The sequence below is a fragment of the Panthera onca genome, chromosome B1, assembly GCF_046562875.1.
Source record: "Panthera onca isolate mPanOnc1 chromosome B1, mPanOnc1 haplotype 2, whole genome shotgun sequence".
Lineage (NCBI taxonomy): Eukaryota > Metazoa > Chordata > Mammalia > Carnivora > Felidae > Panthera > Panthera onca.
This window is the reverse complement of record NC_138342.1, coordinates 196,792,694-196,812,724: the sequence shown is the minus strand read 5'-3', so window position 1 is coordinate 196,812,724 and position 20,031 is coordinate 196,792,694. Positions and strand designations below refer to the sequence as shown.

General features: G+C 41.9%; 1 protein-coding gene across 1 annotated transcript in view; it reads left to right on the top strand.

Moving 5' to 3' along the window:
- LOC144616005 (uncharacterized) overlaps window positions 1-17,267 on the top strand; it is a 137,299-nt gene extending 120,032 nt beyond the window's left edge. The window contains exons 4-5 of the mRNA XM_078445098.1: window positions 9,532-9,634; window positions 17,024-17,267. Coding sequence (XP_078301224.1) covers window positions 9,532-9,634; window positions 17,024-17,052 — 132 coding nt within the window. The 3' untranslated portion in view covers window positions 17,053-17,267. The remainder of the gene's footprint in view (window positions 1-9,531; window positions 9,635-17,023) is intronic.
- Window positions 17,268-20,031: the final 2,764 nt, after the last annotated feature.

Genomic DNA, 20,031 nt, shown 5'->3' with positions numbered 1-20,031 from the left:
TGGAATTACTAGAGAAGAAAAATATAATGTCCGACATGAAAAATCAACTGGATGGACTGACTAGACAATTAGACATTGCAGAGGAAAACAAGTCCAGTGAGACTGAAGATATGAAAAGAGAAAAAGTTCCAAAAGAAAGCACAGGGAGAAAGAGACTAAAAAATTTTACCTGAGCCAAAATTACTTGTGTCTAAATATGAAGTGATATAATATAGAGATCTAGAAGAGGGGGAATGAAAAAAAAAAATTGAAGAAATGATGATCAAAATTTCCACATGCAAGAAGCTAAATAATCCCAAATATGATAAACAATGTCAAGTCATATCATAATCAAATAACTGGAAACTCAGGAGAAGGGAAACTCATATAGAAGCCAGAAAGAGACATGCTACTTATAGGGAAGCAAAGATAAAAATGTTTAGGAGAAACAGTGGAAGCCAGAATCTGATGAATTAATCATTTTAGGTTTTGAAATAAAAAGAGTCCATGTAGAATTCTATATCTGATGAAAATGTCTTTCACAAATTCAGGAGAAAGAAAGAAATTATTTTTTAGACCAAAAAAGCTGACAGAGGGTGTTGTTCATAAATGTGTGCTATAAGAAGTAGGAAAGGATTTCTCTCAGGAGAAAGAAGGATGATAAACAGAAATTTGGAAAACCAACACGAGAAGTTAATATGTAGGTAAGTATTTAAATGTCTTCAGGGGCACTTGGGTGTGTCAGTCGGTTAAGAGTTTGACTCTTGGTTTCAGCTCAGTTCATGATCTCATGGTTCGTGAGTTTGAGCCCCTCATCAGGCTCTGTGCTGACAGCATGGAGCCTGCTTGCGATTCTCTCTCTCCCTTTCTCTTTGGTCCCCACCCCCTGCTCGTGTTCTCTCTCTCTCTCTCTCAAAATAAATAAACTTAAAAATTTTTAAAAATAAATAAATAAGTAAATAAATAAATATCTTCAAAACTGATTGTTTAAATCAAACAAAGTATGTTGAATTTTATAGTGGAGGTAGAAGTGAGCCATGGCAACTCTAGCAAAAGGATGGAATATGGACAATGGATGTGTATCGCTATAAAGCTTTTTTTATTAGATATAAAATAGTGTGATGTTATTTGGATATAGACAGTTGTAAGTTAAAGCTGGTTACTATAGACTTTGAAACAACTATTACAAAATTTAGAGTAAGTAAGAATTCAACAGAGAAGAAAAAGTGTGATATCCAGAAACAATCCCCCCCAAAAAATAAGAGGCAGGAAAAAAAAAAAAGAAACAAACAAAAAACATGACAAACAGAATATAAGTAAATAGCAAGATGGTAGACTTCATTCCAACCACAATGAAAATTAATCAAACTTAAATGTAACCTTCATGTTATACTTAAAAAGCTGACAGGGAGTTGCCTCCGGCAGTTTACTTTCCTCAGTCTCCCCTCATGTTCCCGAGATGCTGTGGTTTCGTCTATCGTGAACGCGTTTGGCTGAGGCAGAGCTGCACTGGGAGGAACAGCAGTCAGTAGCCTAAGTTGAGAGAATTGCAGGAACAGACAGCAGCGTCGTGCCCACCGTGAGGGAGGCGTTGGGGGGCCGCCGCCCCGCACCCGGACCCGCAGCAGCACAGTGGCAGGGGACAAAAGCACGGTGAGGACAAAGAGAATGGCAGGGGGGGACCTGGAGGCTGTTGTGTGTCTGCAGGGTACGGATGGGGCAGATAACTCCAGCGAGTCTCTTTATGATGGAGAACAGATGAAATGGGCATGAAAAGCCAGAACTCAGACCCGGACCATGGAATACTCTAGGGCAGGGATCAGCAAACTTGGTTCGATGGGCCAAATCCAGCCCCTAGACTCTAAAATCCTTACTGTGTGCCCCTTTACAGAAAATGGTGCGGCATCCTGGATTAGGGCGATCAGGCAGAAGTTGCGTCAAGGAGACCCCTGGCGGGCTCCACACTTCCACAAGCCCCTGCAGAATGGCTGGTGGCCCAGCATCTGAAATCACAGTCTGAGCCCCCTCCACCCCCCCTCCCCGAGCTGTTGCAAGTTCCTGACCTCCTTGACTCCTCTCAGCAGACCATCAGCTGCCCTCACATCCCTCGGGCCTGATCTACCTTTTCGGTTGGTAATTTGCCCCTTGTTTGCCAAGTCTGGTCCAGGTATCCCTCTTTAATGAAGACATGCTACTAATAGAAGCAAAATGCAGAAGTCAGACTGGAGGAAAACAACCTATTTTTCTGTCTGAAGAAACCTACTTAAATATGAAGAAATACAAGGGTTACAATATAAAAAGGTACAAAAAAATACAGCAGGCTAATACTATTCACGAAGAAGGAGTGGGGAGTGGCTGTATTAGTAGGAGAAAAAGTGGGCAAGCAGTATTACTGGATATAAAGAGGGACACTTCATAATGATCAGGGGGCGCCTGGATGCCTCAGTTGATTAAGCATCTGACTCTGGATTTTGGCTCAGGTCATGATCTCATGGTCATGAGATAGAACCCTGCATCGGGCTCTGTGCTGAGTGTGGAGCCTGCTTGGGATTGTCTCCTTCCCTCCCTCCCCTCCCCCCCATACTTGCTTGCTCTCTCAAAAAATAAAAATTAAAAAAAAATAAATAAATAAGAAATAACAAACCCAAATGGTCATGCACCTAAAAACAAAGTTTCAAACAAAACACATAACCTAAATAAAAAAGAAAAAAAAATCATAACTAGAGATTTCAATAATTCTTTCAGTAAATCACAGAACAGTAGACAAAAAAAAATCATTAAGAATATAGAACACTTAACCAACCAATGTAACATAATTGATATTTCTAGAGCAACTCATTCAATGGTAGCAGAACACATTCTTTTCAGGTGCACGTGGTAAATTACCCGTAAACCAAGACACCATAAAGTTAAAAAGTTTAAGTACTACAGAATATGTTCACTGAGCACGATGAAATTGATTAGAAATTAATAGCAGAAGGATATTAGTAAAATCCCCAAATACTTGAAGATTAAGAACATGTTTTAAAATAGTGAATGGCTTGAAGAAGTACTCACAAGAGAAGTCAGAAAATATTTTAAAGTGAATGAAAATAAAGACATCGGATGACAAAATTTGGAGGCTATGGCTAAAAGAGTGCTTAAAAGGAAATTTAGTTTTAAATGTGTGTATTTGAAGAGGATTGTAAAATCAGTGGTGGAAGCTTTCACCTCAAAAAGTGAGATGAAGGACATAAACTCAAAGAAAGTAAAAGGAAGAAAATAAACAGAAATCGGTGAAATGGAAAGCAGATGAATAATCAAGAGACTTAAAGCCAAAAAGTAGTTCTTTGAAAATATCAATAAAATTAAAGAAACCTTTAGCTAGGCCAATTGAGAGAAAAATAATAAAAAGAATTAGGGGGCAGAAATTACAAATACCAGGGATGATACATCTTGAATGATAGATCTCAGCCAGCCTCAAAGATGACTCCAACCACCCCCACATCCTGGTATTCATACTTTTGGGTATTTCCATTTTACATTAATAGAGACAACAAGCATGACCAAAAAATACTGTGGAATTTACCAAGTGGGACTCCCAAGGCCAAGTCTTGAAGACGTTGTGTCTTCCGCCTTGTTTGCCATTGGCTCGCTCACCCTGGGAGCAGCCAGCTGTCATGTCGTGACCACAAATAAGAGGCGTGGTGACAAGGTTCATGTGACAAGGAACTCCTGCCAACAACCAGTCCTAATCTGTCAGAATCAGGGTGTGTGAGCCTCCCTGAAGGCCAATCCTGCATTTCCAGTCAGCCTTTCCAACAGCCGCGCCTTGGCTGGCATCTTGACTGCCACTTCATGAGAGTTCCTGAGCCAGAAGCACCCAGCTAACACACTTCCAAATTCCTGACCCAGAATCCAGGGACCTGTGAGATCTCAAAGATTTCTTTTAAACTTCTAAGTGTTTGTCTATGCAGCAAGTAGATCATGCCGATTCTATAGAAGGTAATTATCGTAAGCAACTTCACGTCAACAAATTTGACAACTTCGAAGAAATGGACAAATTCTTTGAAACGCAAAGGTTACCAAAATTGTGGCAGGAAGAAATGGGAAGTCAAAAGAACCCTATCCCATTAAGTAAATTGAATTCATTAATAAAGACGTTTCCACAATGAAACTTCAAGCCATGATGGCTTCACTGGTGAATTCTATCAAACATGTTAGGGGGAAACAGTACCCATCCTACACAGACTCTTAGAGGAAATGGAGGGAAAGGGAATATTTACCAATCCATTTCATGAAGCCAGCATACTTATGATATCAAAACCAGATTAAGAGGGCCCCTGGGTGGCTCAGTCGGCTAAGCATCTGACTTCGGCTCAGATCACCATCCTGTAGTCATGGGTGTGAGCCCCGCATCAGGCTCTGGGCTGACAGCTCAGAGCCTGGAGCCTTCTTCAGATTCTATGTCTCTTTCTCTTTCTCTGCCCCTTCTCTACTCATGCTCTGTCTGTCTCTCTCTCTCTCAAAAATAAATTAACATTAAAAAAATTATTTTAAAAACCTAATTAAGTCATTACAAGAAAAAAAATCCAGTATTCTTCATTAACGTAGATGCAAGAATCCATAACAAAAAATACATTGAATCCTAGCTTGATATGATTTTATATAGAGAGATATCTATCTATCTATCTATCTATCTCTCTCCACCCATTCCCAAGTAAGAGAAAATAATAAACAGAAGTCAGTGAGATAGAAAGCAGATGAATAATCTGATTATATAAACATGAATCCAAATTATAACAGGTATCTGACACTCAGAAACTTTTTCCATAGAGCCTGGGGATACCATCTCACCATTGGGATTAATTTAACTAGTGAGGTTGTATCAGGACAGCAGGTAAACATCAGATCAGCTCTTCAGTATTTTCCATCACATTTTGGATCAATTCTGATCTGCCACTGTTAAAGTATATGGCTTTAGAATTCCTCTCTCTCTGTCTCTTTCATGCTGAAGTTTAAAAATTTGTCTTTATATGATGATATATTACATCTATATACATATTTCTAGAGTTTCAATCACAGTATTTAATATGATACAATCAAAACAACTTCCCTAAAGAAACTTTTGAGAACAAAAAGTCTAAACGTAAATTCAATTGAAATGAAATAAATAAGCAAAATTGCATGTTAATAATAAGACTTGGCTTTATGCAGGATTAAATTTACGTGAGTTGATTATTAAGTTGATTCAAAGGATACATTACTGAGCTAGGAGCCGGGACGTCTTACCTCTGGGTTCTGATCATGATGGAGGTTAAAGCTATTCTTTTGTTAGCATGAGAGTGATAACAGGGGGCTGCCTTCTGTGTCCCAAGAGAAATATTCACCCTCATCTAATATTCATGCCTATTACAGTTTAAAATGCAATGTTCCAACAAGACATTTTTTTAAATCTATGGGAAAGGAATGGAGATAACTCCATTTTTTTTACTTAGTTTATTTTTTTTTAATTTTTCAAAGGATGGTATGTTAATATTCACTTTAAATATTTTAACTATTTGATTTTCAATAAAAACACGTTGTGTTAATTGCCTGAGCCCTACACATTCATAAGCTAAGGGGTTGACCAGACGCAGGCAAGATGTGAAATGTGCGATGTACTTTATCCCGCCAGCCTGCAGCCTGCCCCTCACACAGGGCCTCCAGTCCTTCCAGTAGACTGGCCTTAATGGACGAAGGCACCATCTTCAGAAGGCCAGGTAAAAAGCAAATGTAGAACTTGAGAGATGGAACATATTAATAATCATCTACAATTCTCTGAGTACAGAGTCTTAATGTTCTCAGAGGAGGAAAGAGGAAAGTGATCGCACCTTCCTCATCCTCTCCCAATAGCCAGGCGGTGGGGTGCACGTGCCCACGGGCGCTTGGGGGGGGGTGTCTGCAGGACAGAAAGAGATGATGCAAGTCAAGAGTTTTCCGCACCCACAAACTCCCCACCACCTGAAACTGTGTCCAGTGCACGTTCGCCATTGCTTACAGGAGCCATGTGAAGTTTTCCTTTTCTGGGAAGTTTTCCTTGATTTAATATTTCTGACCCGCTTTTGTTTTCAGCAGTGCTTATGGACTTGACTTTTTTGTGAGCTGAGTGTATGTATCAGAACTGCTCCTATCTAAAACTTGCCTCAGCTAGATTCAGAATTCCGAGTGCATTAATCATTACCTTTTTAACTAAATTCCCCCAGAGCATCAACCATGAAGTCTATATTTAAGAATAAAATGCTACATATAATACCTAGATCAATCACCAGCAAATTCTTTTTTGCCATTAACACATTTCTCTGCTTCCCTCATTAATACTCCATATGTTTTCCTTTACCGTCCTCCTTTATTCTTTATTTATATTTATATTATTTATATCTTTATTCTTCAGAAGGGAATATGCGAGGAATTCTGTCCAGGATCCTGCTTCTCCTTTCTTCCCGGCGTCTGTCCAAGCTTGAGGCCTGAGGCCACGCTGACACCTTCCCAGCTGTCTTCCTAAAAGCAAGACACAGTGAAAAGAGTGAGAAAGCAAAGTTATCTGAGGCTGAGTATGGACAACAAGAAGGCCATGAGGTGCACAAAGTAAACGCTCTTCTGTTACGGAGGACAGGAGCTGCTGACGGAGGGCGTCAGAAAGAAGCAGCACTTTTCACTGGGGTAGTGTTAAGTCACACAGGGTCCTCCAGCAGTGCTTGTGTGCACGTGCGCGTGTCCTTGTGCATGCTACAAAGCAGCCTTAGACTATGAGCCAACTGTTAATTCCAGGGAGCTTTTTGTAAATTCCAGGGATAAAATTTCTCCTTCACATCCAGAGAGAACTGGCTTAGTATCACCCACAAGCCTCCTTACGGGTGTAGATTAAAAGCTGGCACCATTAGGGGCGCCTGGGTGGCTCAGTAAGTTAAACGTTAGACTTCAGCTCAGGTCATGATCTCACGGTTCATGGGTTTGAGCCCTGTATCGGGCTCTGTGCTGACAGCTCAGAGCCTGGAGCCTGCTTCCAATTCTGTGTCTCCCTCTCTCTGCCCCTCCCCCCACTCATGCTCTGTCTCTCTTTCTCTCAAAAACGAATAAACATTAAAAAAAAAAAAAAGGCTAGCACCCCAAAACCTACATGGACTCCACTTTTTACCTCCTTGCTGTCTTGGGTAGTATAAGGACCTAAAATGAAGACAGAGTAACGACTCTTAACTGTGGATGGATCCTTCCTTTTTAGTCTTTGGAAAAAGAGATGGAAAACCAAGGTGAGGTAAAATTAGAAACCTTTTGCCTGGTTGTCGGTGGATACCTTTTACTATCCTCTCTTCTCCTGGCCCCCTAGGGGCCCAGAGCCCTCATTTTGTCCCGTGGCTATCCTCTTGACCTGCTCTGTGCATCAATATCATCCTTCCTTGAAGGTTTGTGTCTCAGTTGTTAAGGGAGACACATCTGACACTCAAAAAATTTGACTAGGACAGTTGCTTGTTGTTTCTTCAACTCTTACAGAACTGGACTTTCAAATGATTTGGGGGAAACTCTTGGTAGAAAGGGACCCTTTTACATTACCTTGAAAACGAAAGTACGCCTTAATTTCCTGTTTTCCCATATCTCCTCTTGGAAGCCGAGACACCTGCCAGCCTGCGGCCGCTCTGAAGACAGAGCTCCTGCCACTCAGGGAAATCAGCATCCTTCCCAACATCCTCAGTGCCTGCTTCATCCTGATCCTGATAGTCAGGATTAAATACTTCTGACTGCCTGGCTTTGGGCTCCTTCACAGGGACAGCTCCCCCTGGAAGGAAAGAGAGAAAAGACCTCAGTAACCTTCGCGCCTGGAGCAGCACAAGCCACGCTCGCGGGTTTCCTCACCGGTTTCCGCAACTCAGCCAGTGTGCCCCCCGGAGGGCGGGGGATGTGTCCTCCCCTGTGGCAGCAGCTCCGCTGTCCGTGGAGGGTTCTGCTAAAGCCCCCCTCACACGGAGAAGGGAGGCCAACAGGAGCATTTGCACCACTCGTCTGGTCATTCTCCTCCTCACTTCCGGTCCATATTTTGTGTAGGCAATGGCACCCAACGCTAGAGATAGGGCACAGATTATGTAGCTTGGTTCTCTTTTGAAGAAAATCCAACAGAAATGTCTAGCACTCAGTGTGAGATTATTTATGGACTGATTGTGTTTTCTTCAGCTGCAATTCTAAGGCAGGAAAAGTCTCATTTAATACCTATTATGTTACTTCTACGTGGGGCTTGTTGTCTCCTATTTAATATCTTGTGATTTAATATCTTGGTTGACAAGAGGTATTCACTTAGTGAGATGACAACACACTGATGTAACAAATTCTGATTCCTCCATTTTATGAAATGATGTTATTAGAAGCTTTGCTCAGATTTCCTGCAGGTTTGTTCTTGGCACAGAGAACTGGCAATTAGTTATGCTGCCCATGATTCTGATGGTATGATTTTATCAGCACGAGCCCAGATAGGTCATGAGATAAAACTGGTTCTAGTTTTTAGATATTGTCAAAGAAGAATATTTGGATATTAATTGTTTTGTAACTGTAACACCTTCTATTTCAAACATTCTCCAAAGTTGACTTGTGTATAACAAGTCATGTTTTTAACAATTTCCCTCAGTAATACAAACGAAGAAAACAGTGGTGAACAGAATAAATATTTTTGCCCTCATGGATCTTTAAATTCAAAAAAGAACAATAAGAAAAATAGAGCATCTCTAAAGCATTGATATAAAGAGAATAAACATCATATATGCATTGATACTGAAATATGTAGTAGAAAAACCAAAATTAGGTTTGTGGAAGGGAGGGGCAATGAGATAAGAGAATGGATTTTACTAAAGGGTATTGAATCTTGAGGTTTTTAAACTAATCTGTTATAGCAATTTCATTTTAATTCTCTGTGAGTCAACACCACTACCTTACAATTTGGTCGTTCAACCTGATTGTGGCCATCTTGTGTGCTGGAGAATTTAGGAGATTCTAGAATACCTTTTTTTTTTTTTTTTTTTTTTTTCCCCCATGCATCCTTATGTTCTCTTCCTATTTCCTGGGGAAATTTCTGGCTTTGTCTTTAGACTCCCTTATGCCTACATTACTCTGGAAGATTGTTGTTCCCATGGTTAAAGCTGGTAAGCTATACGCTTTATGTGGGGGGGGGGTCCACCAATTTTCCTTCCTAGGTGGGTCTAAGCAGAATAATTAATTTAGAATTCACAAAAGCTAAATTTGGAGCACTTAATCTGTTCCAAGAGCAAATGGTTTAAATGTTAGCTCACTTAATTGTCAGAACAATAATATAAGAGAGGCACTACTATTATAAGGATAATAGTTAAGGAAACTGAGGTGCCAAGGTGCTAAGTCACTCTCCGAAGGAAAGGCGCTGAAACTGTGATTGGAATCACCACCTCGTGACTTCAGGCTCTAAGGGTTCAAAGCCCACGCTCTAACCGACTTTTCCAGTGTACTGATGCACAGACATTGTGGGGCAGATCGGCTCATCCATGAACTGAATACAATCATCTTGCTTATTTTTCGTAGATCTTCAGCTGGCGTGTTGTCTTGGGTGACAAGCATGTGATGGTAAAGGAAGCAGGGAAGTGGCGTGGAGAGCACAACTCAGAGTTTCCCACCACTTTGCAAAGTAAGTGATTAGATGTAGTTCAACATTTACAAATCTCACTCCCCTGTGTACATCTGTGGCCTCCAATTAAATTGAAAGTTTCATTCTTAGAGAACTCCAAACGTGGACCCATCAGCAGCATTTAGGTTTGTGTTCTTGTATTCGAAATACCATTTTATGTGGTAGTGAGTAAAAATGAGATAGAATGATGAGATGGATCTACAAAAGTCTGTCCTAAAAATCACCAGAACTTTCTCTAAACACAGTCCCTCAGTCTTGTTTTTATTACATTGGAGAAACCACAGTTTGAGTTCCCAGTTATTGCTGCAAGGTGGATTATAAAGGATCACAGTACAATATAATTTTTAAACATTTGGGTTGTCATAGTCCTTACTTAACGCCTATCGGATCTGCAGACTGTTCAGCCTGCTGTGGACGACACATCTTTCATAGGGTTTGTTTTCCCATAGGGAGATGCATAAAGTCTTGGTTGCTTTTTTTGTACCCGCTTCACTTTTTGTGCTTTTATCATGTGGGACGGGCTCTCTGAAGCTTGATGTGAAATCTCTGTCTCGAATTCTGAAATGGTTCCACTAGGTTTATGTAGATCATCTGCTGAGTAAATTGCAAATCACATAGATTATATGTGTAAGTTGGTTGGAAGTGGCAGAAAATTAACAAACAACTGATGCAGGCACAGGGTATTGCAGCATTATTAGTAACAGCAAGATAGAAGAAACGACCCCAGTATCCATAATCACGAGACTGGTTGAATAAAAGACGGTACATTCACATGGTGATATGTGCCTGCCTGTAGAATGGGACACAGAGTATCTTTATATGTTGCTCTGTGTAATCCCAGGACGTATTATTAAATGAAAAAGCAAGGCTCAGAATAGTGTTTCTGATACAATCAGTGTGCGTGTGCACATGTGTGTGTATACTTGCTTATATTTTCCAAAAGAAACTATGGAAGGTTAATCCAAAAACTAATGAGCATATTCACCCATATGAAGAGAGAGGATGTAGGGAAGAAGAGACAGTAATGAGAGCTGCTTTCTCCGAACGTTTGTATGTTACTTTGACATTGGAGCTCTGCAATGTCTTACAAAATAATAAAACCAAAAAGTGAATTAACCAACCCGTCTCCTACCCCGATCAAAACCTAAAGCTAATTTTAAAAATATTGGTTGGAAAAAAATTCTTTTCTTTTTAAATGTTTCTATTTTATTTTTGAGAGAGTGAGAGAGACAGAGCATAACAGGGGAGGGGCAGAGAGAGAGAGGGAGACACAGAAACCAAAGCAGGCTCTAGGCTCTGAGCTGTCAGCACAGAGCCCGACGTGGGGCTGGAACCCATGAACCGTGAGATCATGACCTGAGCCGAAGTCTGACGCTCAACCGACTGAGCCACCCAGGCGCCCCTGGAAAAAAAATTCTTAATAACAATGTGGCAGTAAAATGCTAAACAATGCAAATAGATGAGTCATTTTATTGTTATGGAGAAGAATTATGAAGAGGAAAAGGTAGTCTTTTCTCTATATGTCATTAGATTCTAAATCAGTTACTAAGGTTTTGATATTTGCCATAAACAAGATCTAAAATTACAAAATGCCCTGTGTCCTCTGGGTCGAGAAAGAAGTTAAACAGCGTGTGAAGATTAGACAAAACTGTGTTCAGGATGATCAAAGTGGACAAGGGAGAGATTCCTGCTCTTGCCTTCATTCAACTGACATCTCAAGTTCTTGGCTTGTCAGGGTCATAAAACATGAACAGAGTTCACAGGTTTGTAACAAGGTTGACCCCAGAGGGGCTCCCCTTTGTCCGATGGCTCCCGGCTGTCACACACTTGTAGGTGGAGGTCCTTGTTCACTTCCAGATGTAGCGACAAATACTCCCTGACTTGCTGATCTTCTTGGGATTTGGAGGGTCATTCCTGACTGCCCAGAATCTTCTTCCAGGCTTTGCCTGACTTATGGAAACAACAATCAGTGCAAACATTTTAAAAATGGTTTTGTCATTTTTCAATTGTTCAAGTGAGGGGCAAGATAAAAAGTGAAAAATGAAAACCACTGGACACATATACTAGAAATAGAACAGAGGACAATTCTGATATCGTAAATTATGTGGATCGCCTTGTTGGTGAATGGCTGAACAATCAATGGTATTTGAAAGGATAGGAACTAAATTGGAGGAATTGGTGTCAGAAACAACCTACCTTGATATGCTGGTAGGTCACAATTTGGAGAACCCATCACGTTAGTGTATAAACCCAGCTGTCTTTCACTGGTTAAATCAAAGTGGGATGAAGGGCCAGAAAGTTTCTTGGAAGATTTCTGAATGAAATTGACGAGCAACTGCACTGTTCATTATGAAAATATAGCTGCTGCCATACTTTTGGATTTTTTACTTGATTTTTTCCCAAACTAAACAGTAACTGTTTTCTGACACATTATCTTCTCTGTAATGAGGAGACTTTGATTCCTGTTATACTTAGAAAATGGCCGCAAAAGGTAGAATACTGTACCGCTGCCCTTTTCCATAACCATGGAAACTTTTAAAAATTTGTTTAAAAAAGTCCAAAGTAAAAGGATTGCCAGGTTTTGATAAGTTCCTTTGGTCTGAAAGTGGGAATAAATCAAAAACATTTGGAACCAACAGGATGCTGATGGATTTGTTATTTTAAAAATCCTTCAAGGCATCCCTGCAAAAAGGTTTGAAATTTGAAAACCGCTGGGGCCACCCAAAATGTTTACACATTCTGTTATCAGGATGTAGAAATAGGTTAGTGAGGGGGATCACATACACTTCAGATTAAACTGCATTTCTCAAGAGCCCAGCATCCAACTCTGTTTTTTTGTATAGTGTAAGTAATGTTATCAAGGTAAAAATGAGTAAATTTTATGAAACATAATGGGTATCTGACTCCTGAAATACATTATCGGTGATACTCTGTTTTTTATATGCAATACTTCAAAACCTTTTTATTTCCTGCCATTATTCTAGTGCCGACTATCTTCCTGTGAATGTGGGGATTCGGAGCCCTTATCATTTCCCATAAATCTCTTAATCCAATTCTAATCCCAGAGATTCATCCGTAAGAACTAAATAGCAGTTTGATAAATATTCTAGCCCTATTATCATCAAAATGGAATAGCCCAAGATAGCAGCACTGGGCATCCTAAGAGCACTTATTATAGTGAGAGAAGCTTCTCTGATCCTTCTGGTAATCTTGTCTTATCACAGAACGGGAAGACCTAATACATAACATGTTAAAACAAACCAACAAAAAAGCCGACCGAAAGAGATTAGATGTTGTTGACCTTGGCAAATATAAACAGAACATAGATCATAAGGACCAAGGGGAAAGTCCCTTACTATACATCAGGCTGCACAAATACAACAGGGCTGACTTTTCAGTCACAAGGATGCCCATCTGTGGTCGTGACTCGCAGAAACTGCACTGAGCTCAAGAAAGTATAAGAATCATACTGTGACATTTCATATAAAGAACAGAACTCAGAGTCAGCGGCACGACCCTTGTACTGGTGAAATAGGCCAGAGATGATGATCGCAGGAGGTACTGAAGCCAGCCTGCCTGCTGGATTCTTCTTTCCTGCTCTAAGAACTAGCCCCTCATTTCCTTATTTTCCTCATCTGTGAATGAAGGCCCCTCCTTCACTGGTTTATTGTGAGGATTTAGTGATTTAAATCACGCCTGCCCTTCAAGACGGTGCCTGGGATGTCGTAAGTTTTCAAAAAAATATTACCCAACGTTCCTTTTTGTCAGGAGAGGGGATAGAAGAAATGCTGCATATCACCAAATAGTATAAAAAAATAATACAGGTTCGTGGCAGAGATGGTCTTTATTAGCATTTTATAAATATGTTTCATAACGGATGAGAAGAGGCATGATAATCTCCAGGGACTGTACATAAAGAAATGTCATTCTATTGATGAAGATTGAAAAATATAACTATTATTTTATAGTCTTCTAAAGACTTTAGAAAGGATTTCACGCAGATTTTAGGGAGCTGATCTGGTGAAGAGTGTTCCTCCAAGAGGACTTTCCCAGGGGTAGTTTATATATTGTAATAGGAGCTGCTGATGCTCCCGTCCACATTCCCGGCCTCACCTTCCTTCCAGAGTCTCAGGGAAATCTCCGCCCAAGGGCTTTCCCTGGAATGCTCAGGCTTGAGAAGTTGATGCCCCTGGAGCAGACTGTGGGCCCTGATGGAAAGGAATTGGGGGGCAAATAGCCCGACTTCCTCACTCCTTAGGAAGAGGAAGTGCAGCATTTCCGCGAAGGTCCTCAGCAGTCACCTGGTCACTAACACGCCCTGTGTGTGGCACCATCTTCCCCTTTGCTGCCTCACTTCTCCGTGCGCTGCGGTTCCCTCCCGAGGTCACGTCCCACATCAACAACTTGCCCTTGAGTCCCTCTCTCAGCATCTGTTTCTAGCACAACCCCAGACTCCCCTTGACTCCAGAGCCCGAGGGAAATTATACATAACGAGGTTTTCAGAAGGACTCGAGGGCAGGAGCGGGAGCACAGGCTGGACGTGGCACTTCAAAACTACCTTGCATCACGTCCTTCCATTTCCAAACACACGGCAATATGGTTTTGCGCACATTTTAATGGGAATCGATCTCTCCTATGAGATGTGACTCCAAGGAGAGGTGCGGCTGGAATCCTGAGCCCGCGGATTCTCCATCAGCTGCCTTTTGTCATCCGTCCGGGTGCACGAAGGTGACGGCGGGAAGGGAAACTGCAAACCGAGTATGCTGTTTACTATTTTAAGTTTTTGGCTTCCAGTCCTCAGCGTGGAGGGCTCAGCTTTTGCGAGCTGGCCTGTGCTGGCTCCTGGGGGGAGGAAACCCTATCCTTTCTCCAGTCTCATCTTTGCCCTAAGGAGGAAAGGCAAAGAGTTGGGTTGGTGAGATTGCAGGGGTGCTCACTGAAGCCACCTGCCTAGGGGCAGTGACTTATCTGCGAAGGAAACACGGTCTCCATTTCTCATTTGGGCAAGGGCTTTGCCTTTCATTGTTATGGTAAATTCTGAGACTCTGGTTCCAGCTTGGGGAGAAAAACAGCAGGCGTAGGGCCTCCTTGATTTGGGAATATTTACACCTAACTAGTATAGGAAAAATAAAATACTTCCACATGATTCAACTTTACTCACTGGGGTTCTACTCTGGCACAAAATCCTAGTTAATGGGAGAGTCCTGTATTTCCTACATTGCCACAATTGTACGTACAGGGTCTTTTGAGGAGGAAGCATGGCTAGCCAAGGCAGGAATCAGGGGATTTCAGTGTTCCTGGAGTCTCAGCTTAATGCAACTCCTGCATGAGATCAATCTCTCATTTGCTGGAAACCTAAGAGCCTGGGTGACTTCATTTGTATAAACTAGACAGATTAAGGGAGTCTAGGCTAAAAACAGGCTTTATTTACTTCTTTTTATCCACATCCAAACCCTGGCCACTGGTAGGCCACTCAGATCACAAGAGGCAAAGGAAAATAAAGCTAACAAAAATGACACGGAGGGAAAGATTATTTTATACTCCAAAATCCAGAGCACCGCCGATATCGGCTAGGATTGTCTATCCTTAGGCATCTCCGGCTGCCACAGGGAAGATTTCTCAAAGGGAGTCTTTCTCACCCATTGCACATATGCTTATTGAGTGCTTCCCGAACACGAGAAACATCGCAGTGAAAAAAAATTATAAAATTAAGAGTCTGTCTTCATAGAGTTTATCCTAACCTGGCCTTATTGTAGTACCAGAGTCAAAAATCCAGAGAGGAAAGAGAGTTGTTTCAAGTGCAAAAAATTACCTGTGAGCAGAATCCATAATTGTGAATGCACATTAAAGACTTTAACTCGTCCACATGGCAAAAAACCTGAGGGAATTCTGCTGGATCGAGGCTTACAGTGCCAAGGAAAGCCACTCTTTCTCCCCCATGGCCTGCATTGATTCCTATTGGCATACTTCCTGGAGGCTTGAGGTGAAACAGCCTTAAGATGGATCCAGCACTGTGCAAAGCGGAGAGGAGAAACAAATAGTCTGAGACCTGGTTGCCACCCCTGTTCTGTGGGATTGAATGATTCCGAAGCCCACACTCCTGATAGATTTCCTTTTATGGGAGATCCTATGATAGTGGCACTAGCATTGTAGGAGTTTCTGCTTTTTCCAGATGCAACTATGTTAATGGAGTTAGAAGTGGATATTACAGTTGTAGTCCGAAGTCCCCGGAAAACTGGGAGTTACTTGACCTGGGTTTATTGGGTCACAAAATGCTTCCACATGATTCAGCTTTACTCCCTGGGGTTCTACTCTGGCACAAGATGGCGTCTACATAGTATCCAGGGGCGGAGGCGTGACTGTCCATGGTACACAGTGGTAAACAGCTTAATCAACTATCATCTGAGGTATCCATCAAAGGCTAGGATGTGAGGGGCTGGGCTGCCCTGCCAAGAGACAGCATTTGTTGTGCTTTTAGCGACAGTGAAAAGATTAAAGATTAAAGAAAGAAAACGATGAGCTGAATTTCTCAAGTTCTTGACTCAATGTGCAGACTAAATCTCGGGGGCTTCCTACAACTGCTAAATGATTCTCTCATTTTTTCCCGAGCACCGAAATAGCTAAAAAGCACCCGTACCGTATGTTTCTGTAGCCGTGGATCTCCACACCAGCATGCTTTACAACCTCTGCAGAAATCTGACGGGACAGCCAGGGCAAAGGGTGGTGGTAATGGAACTCCTGACAGTGGAATGGACTTATCCAGGATGGATTTAGAGGAGTAAAGGAATCGAGGCATCTAACTCCAAACAAACTTTCCATACCAGGTGAAATAACCCCTTGCTCCTTTCTAAGAGCCTGGTCCTGCCTCGTTTAAAGACTTAGAATCTCACCGGCTGGAGGGAATTCTATTGCAGTGGGAAACCAGTTAACCTCCTCATCACACGGTATTACATCTAAATATACGACTAAATTAGATCCCATAACTAGGGGGCAGGGGATGGGAGGAGGGATAACAAAGTCAAGGCTGGTAGGATGTGACTTACCCACCGAAAGAACTGGAGCGGTACTCTGACTCACGTCAGGAAGGATCTGGGGAACGTGTCTGGGCCTGCTTGAGCAAAGAGGGGAAACAGAGTTTCAGATTGGGCTGAATCGATCCACACGAGTGCCAGAATTCTGGGTGCAGGGTGGCTTTAACACCTGGCAGTAATGATAATGGTTTGGTTGAGTAACTAAAATAAAGTCTCAGGTGGCTCTTGCCAAATCAGACTGGGAAGGCAGAAAATTCTTGGGATGGAATCAGGAAAGAAATCCCAAGGTTTGGGAGATAAAATATGTTGGAGTAAGTTTAACATATGCATCTCACTTCTCCCCACTCGCTTTGGCCAGAGAGGGCTCTGAAGACACAGCCTTCGTGAGCGCCTTCAGAGGTGCTCTGCTCCCAGCTGTCTGTCGGCTCGAGCCGCCGGAGGAAGACACGACAATTGAAGCGACTCCCTGATTGCAATGGATAAGGTAAATTGCTGAAGTGACGGAAACCAAGTTGTCGTAATGAATCCCCCAAAGCAAGATAGATGTGCTTACCATAACAGGCATCAGGCGTGGTGTGGTTGGTCATCACAGTGCTCTGGTCTGGTCTGCAAGGTCCATCCATGGTGGTGGCTGCATCACCTGAGATTCTGAGGGTGAAAACAGACGGTGAGCCCATTAAGGTCTTACTTGATTTGTATATCTGAGCAAGGACAGGTCAGGTGAGCAGAGCTCTGGCATGGACATAATTGTAATGGCGACCCTTCCTTTGATTCCACACTCAGGGTCCTTTGTTTGAAGGAGAAGCCAGGAGTGCATACAAAAAGCTGTGCAATAGCAACCCAATAATATTTTTTGAATCTCCTGATTAGCATTCCTCAGAGGACTCTATGGTTATCTCAAGAATACCCAGAAAGAGGAAAAGAGAAATACCTCGATCTTTATGGTCAGAATATCTTTAAGTTTTAACCTGTTTAACCCTTATTCCTTATAGACTAGCCTCTTGCAGATCTCTCTGGATATTGCTCTAGTCACATTTTCCCAGAAATTAAGGCTTGTAAGTACTGAGAAAGTAGACTCAGGCTACAACTTCTAGTCTCCAGGTCCCTGATCATACCAGGGTGGGAACTTGGACGCCAATACTCTGCTTTGTTATATTACCATAACTATAAGGCTTGAACATCAGCCTTTGATTATGCCAGGGTTGAGGCTGGTACTTCTCTAATCATGGAGCTTAAGAGTCTCAGAGTCAGAAATCATTTCTTAATATTGTTTGTTGGGTCCTGTAAGATCTATCTGTGCTGTTCCAGAATTCAGAGGGCCACAGAAGATCATACACTTGCTGTTGCCTTTACCCTGGGGTTTGTCCAGTGAATGCTGTCTCTGAAGCCTTACTGTACATAGTCTTAGATCCTTCACCCTTCATATATAGTTGGGTGCTTAACCCACTGAGCCACCCAGGCACCCCAAGGGCAACTTTATAAACTACCATGAATAACAAGAATTGACTGAAGGTGTTTCCATTGACGGATAGAATCCACATTGTTTCCTTGACCTGTTATAATTCCTCATGTGAAATTGGATGATAATACCACGTACCTCTCAGGTTGTTTTGAGGTTAGATGAATTAATATAGGTAAATTTCTTAATTTATGGATAGTAGTATGGATAGTGTATAGATAGTACCAAAAATCATGGAAGTTTTGCTATTATTATTGTTAAGAACAGCCAAGTGGAAGCTTCTGGGGTTTTCCCCACCCACAATGGGAATAAATCAAAGACATTACTGCAGACCTGGAGAAATTACAAATATTTGCAATATCATTTAAGGCTTGAAAGATGTAGGGGTGGAGATTCTCTGAGCTGTCCAGTTCAGCTAGTGAAAAAGACAAATAGATCACAGAGAACGACAGTAGATTATCAGAAGTTTAATCAAGTGGGGATTCAATATTGCAATTTTGTACAAGATGTGGTCTCTTCACTGGAATGAATCAATATGGCCCTTCCTTAGCACCCGCTGATTTGACAAACGTTGTTTTTTCTCTATCACCAAAAGCAGTAAATCACAGAAAGTTTATTTTCATGTGACACAGACAGCTGTACATCTTCACTGCCTTGTCACACGGTGGTATCACTTGTCTGGTTCTGTGTCCCAAGTCATTCTGCAGGGATAAGTAATTACTTCATCAATGCTCAGGACATCATCCTGGCCATCACCCTACTGACACATAGAATGGAAACATAGGGTCCCTATTCCCTTGGTAAGATACATGAGTACCCAACCTGGAAAATAAATGTCACAGAAGTGCAAGGATATTTCGCTTCCATAAAGCTTATGAGAGTCCTATGATCTAAGGTAGCTCCTCTTCAAAATGGAAAACAAACAAACAAACAAAAAACCTCTTTGATTTTGAAAGAAAAATGAAGCATAAAAATGAAGCTGACCTATATACAGTGGCTCCAAACGACTGCCAGTTTGACCTGAAAACAGGAATGTTCCCCAATTGGTGCAGATGCCATGCAAGCAACCCTTACATCTGGCCCTTCTGGCTCAGTGGGTCCTACACATGTTGTATAGGCCCTGTGCTAAGAGAGACAGAGGGAGCTCTGATGATTTTGGAAGCATGACATGGCTTTGCTACAAGTAAATAGCTCTTGACTTGCCTCTGAGCCTGACTACATAGTCAAGGCCTGACAGTAATGTCTCATGTGACCGTTAGATCTTGGCTGTCCAGTATCAGCGGAATGTTATCTGACTCACTGTGTCATAAATTTTGGTATTCATAGTGGTTGAGTTTTACACTTAGTAAGTATGTGAGCTTGGGCAAGATTCCTTGTTGTGCTTTGGTTTCCACATTAACCAGAGGTTGACGATAGTAAATACTCCTCAATGTTTTGATGGGATTAAATGGTTTGGCACCTGCAGACCACAAACAATAGTTTCTGGCATATAATAAGGGTTTATTAAATGTTAACTGTTAGAATTTCTGTTCTCCTTGGAGGAACAGGACCCGTAACCCTGTAGAGCCCAGAGTTGTAAGGGTGAACACTGGGGATGATGATGGTTCACTCCTGCACCCAAGCCCATGTACTCTTCATATGGGGGTCCACAGCGCCATATAAAAGTTTCTAATTCAGTGTAAGTAGCCTGTCCTGGAAGATGGGGGCCCATCCTCACAGAGTTTTGCTCTTGAGCTGGTGCTGCAGTGCCTGCAGGTGTTAATTCCAGGGCTTGTGGGGCACCTTCCTCATCGATGTCTGGCTCGCCCCACGAATGGGCAGAGCCGTGTTCCCAGGTATTGGCCATGTTGCCTCCAAAATGAGGACACCTACCTAGAGCCGTCCTTTGTTCCGAGTGGTAGGTGTTC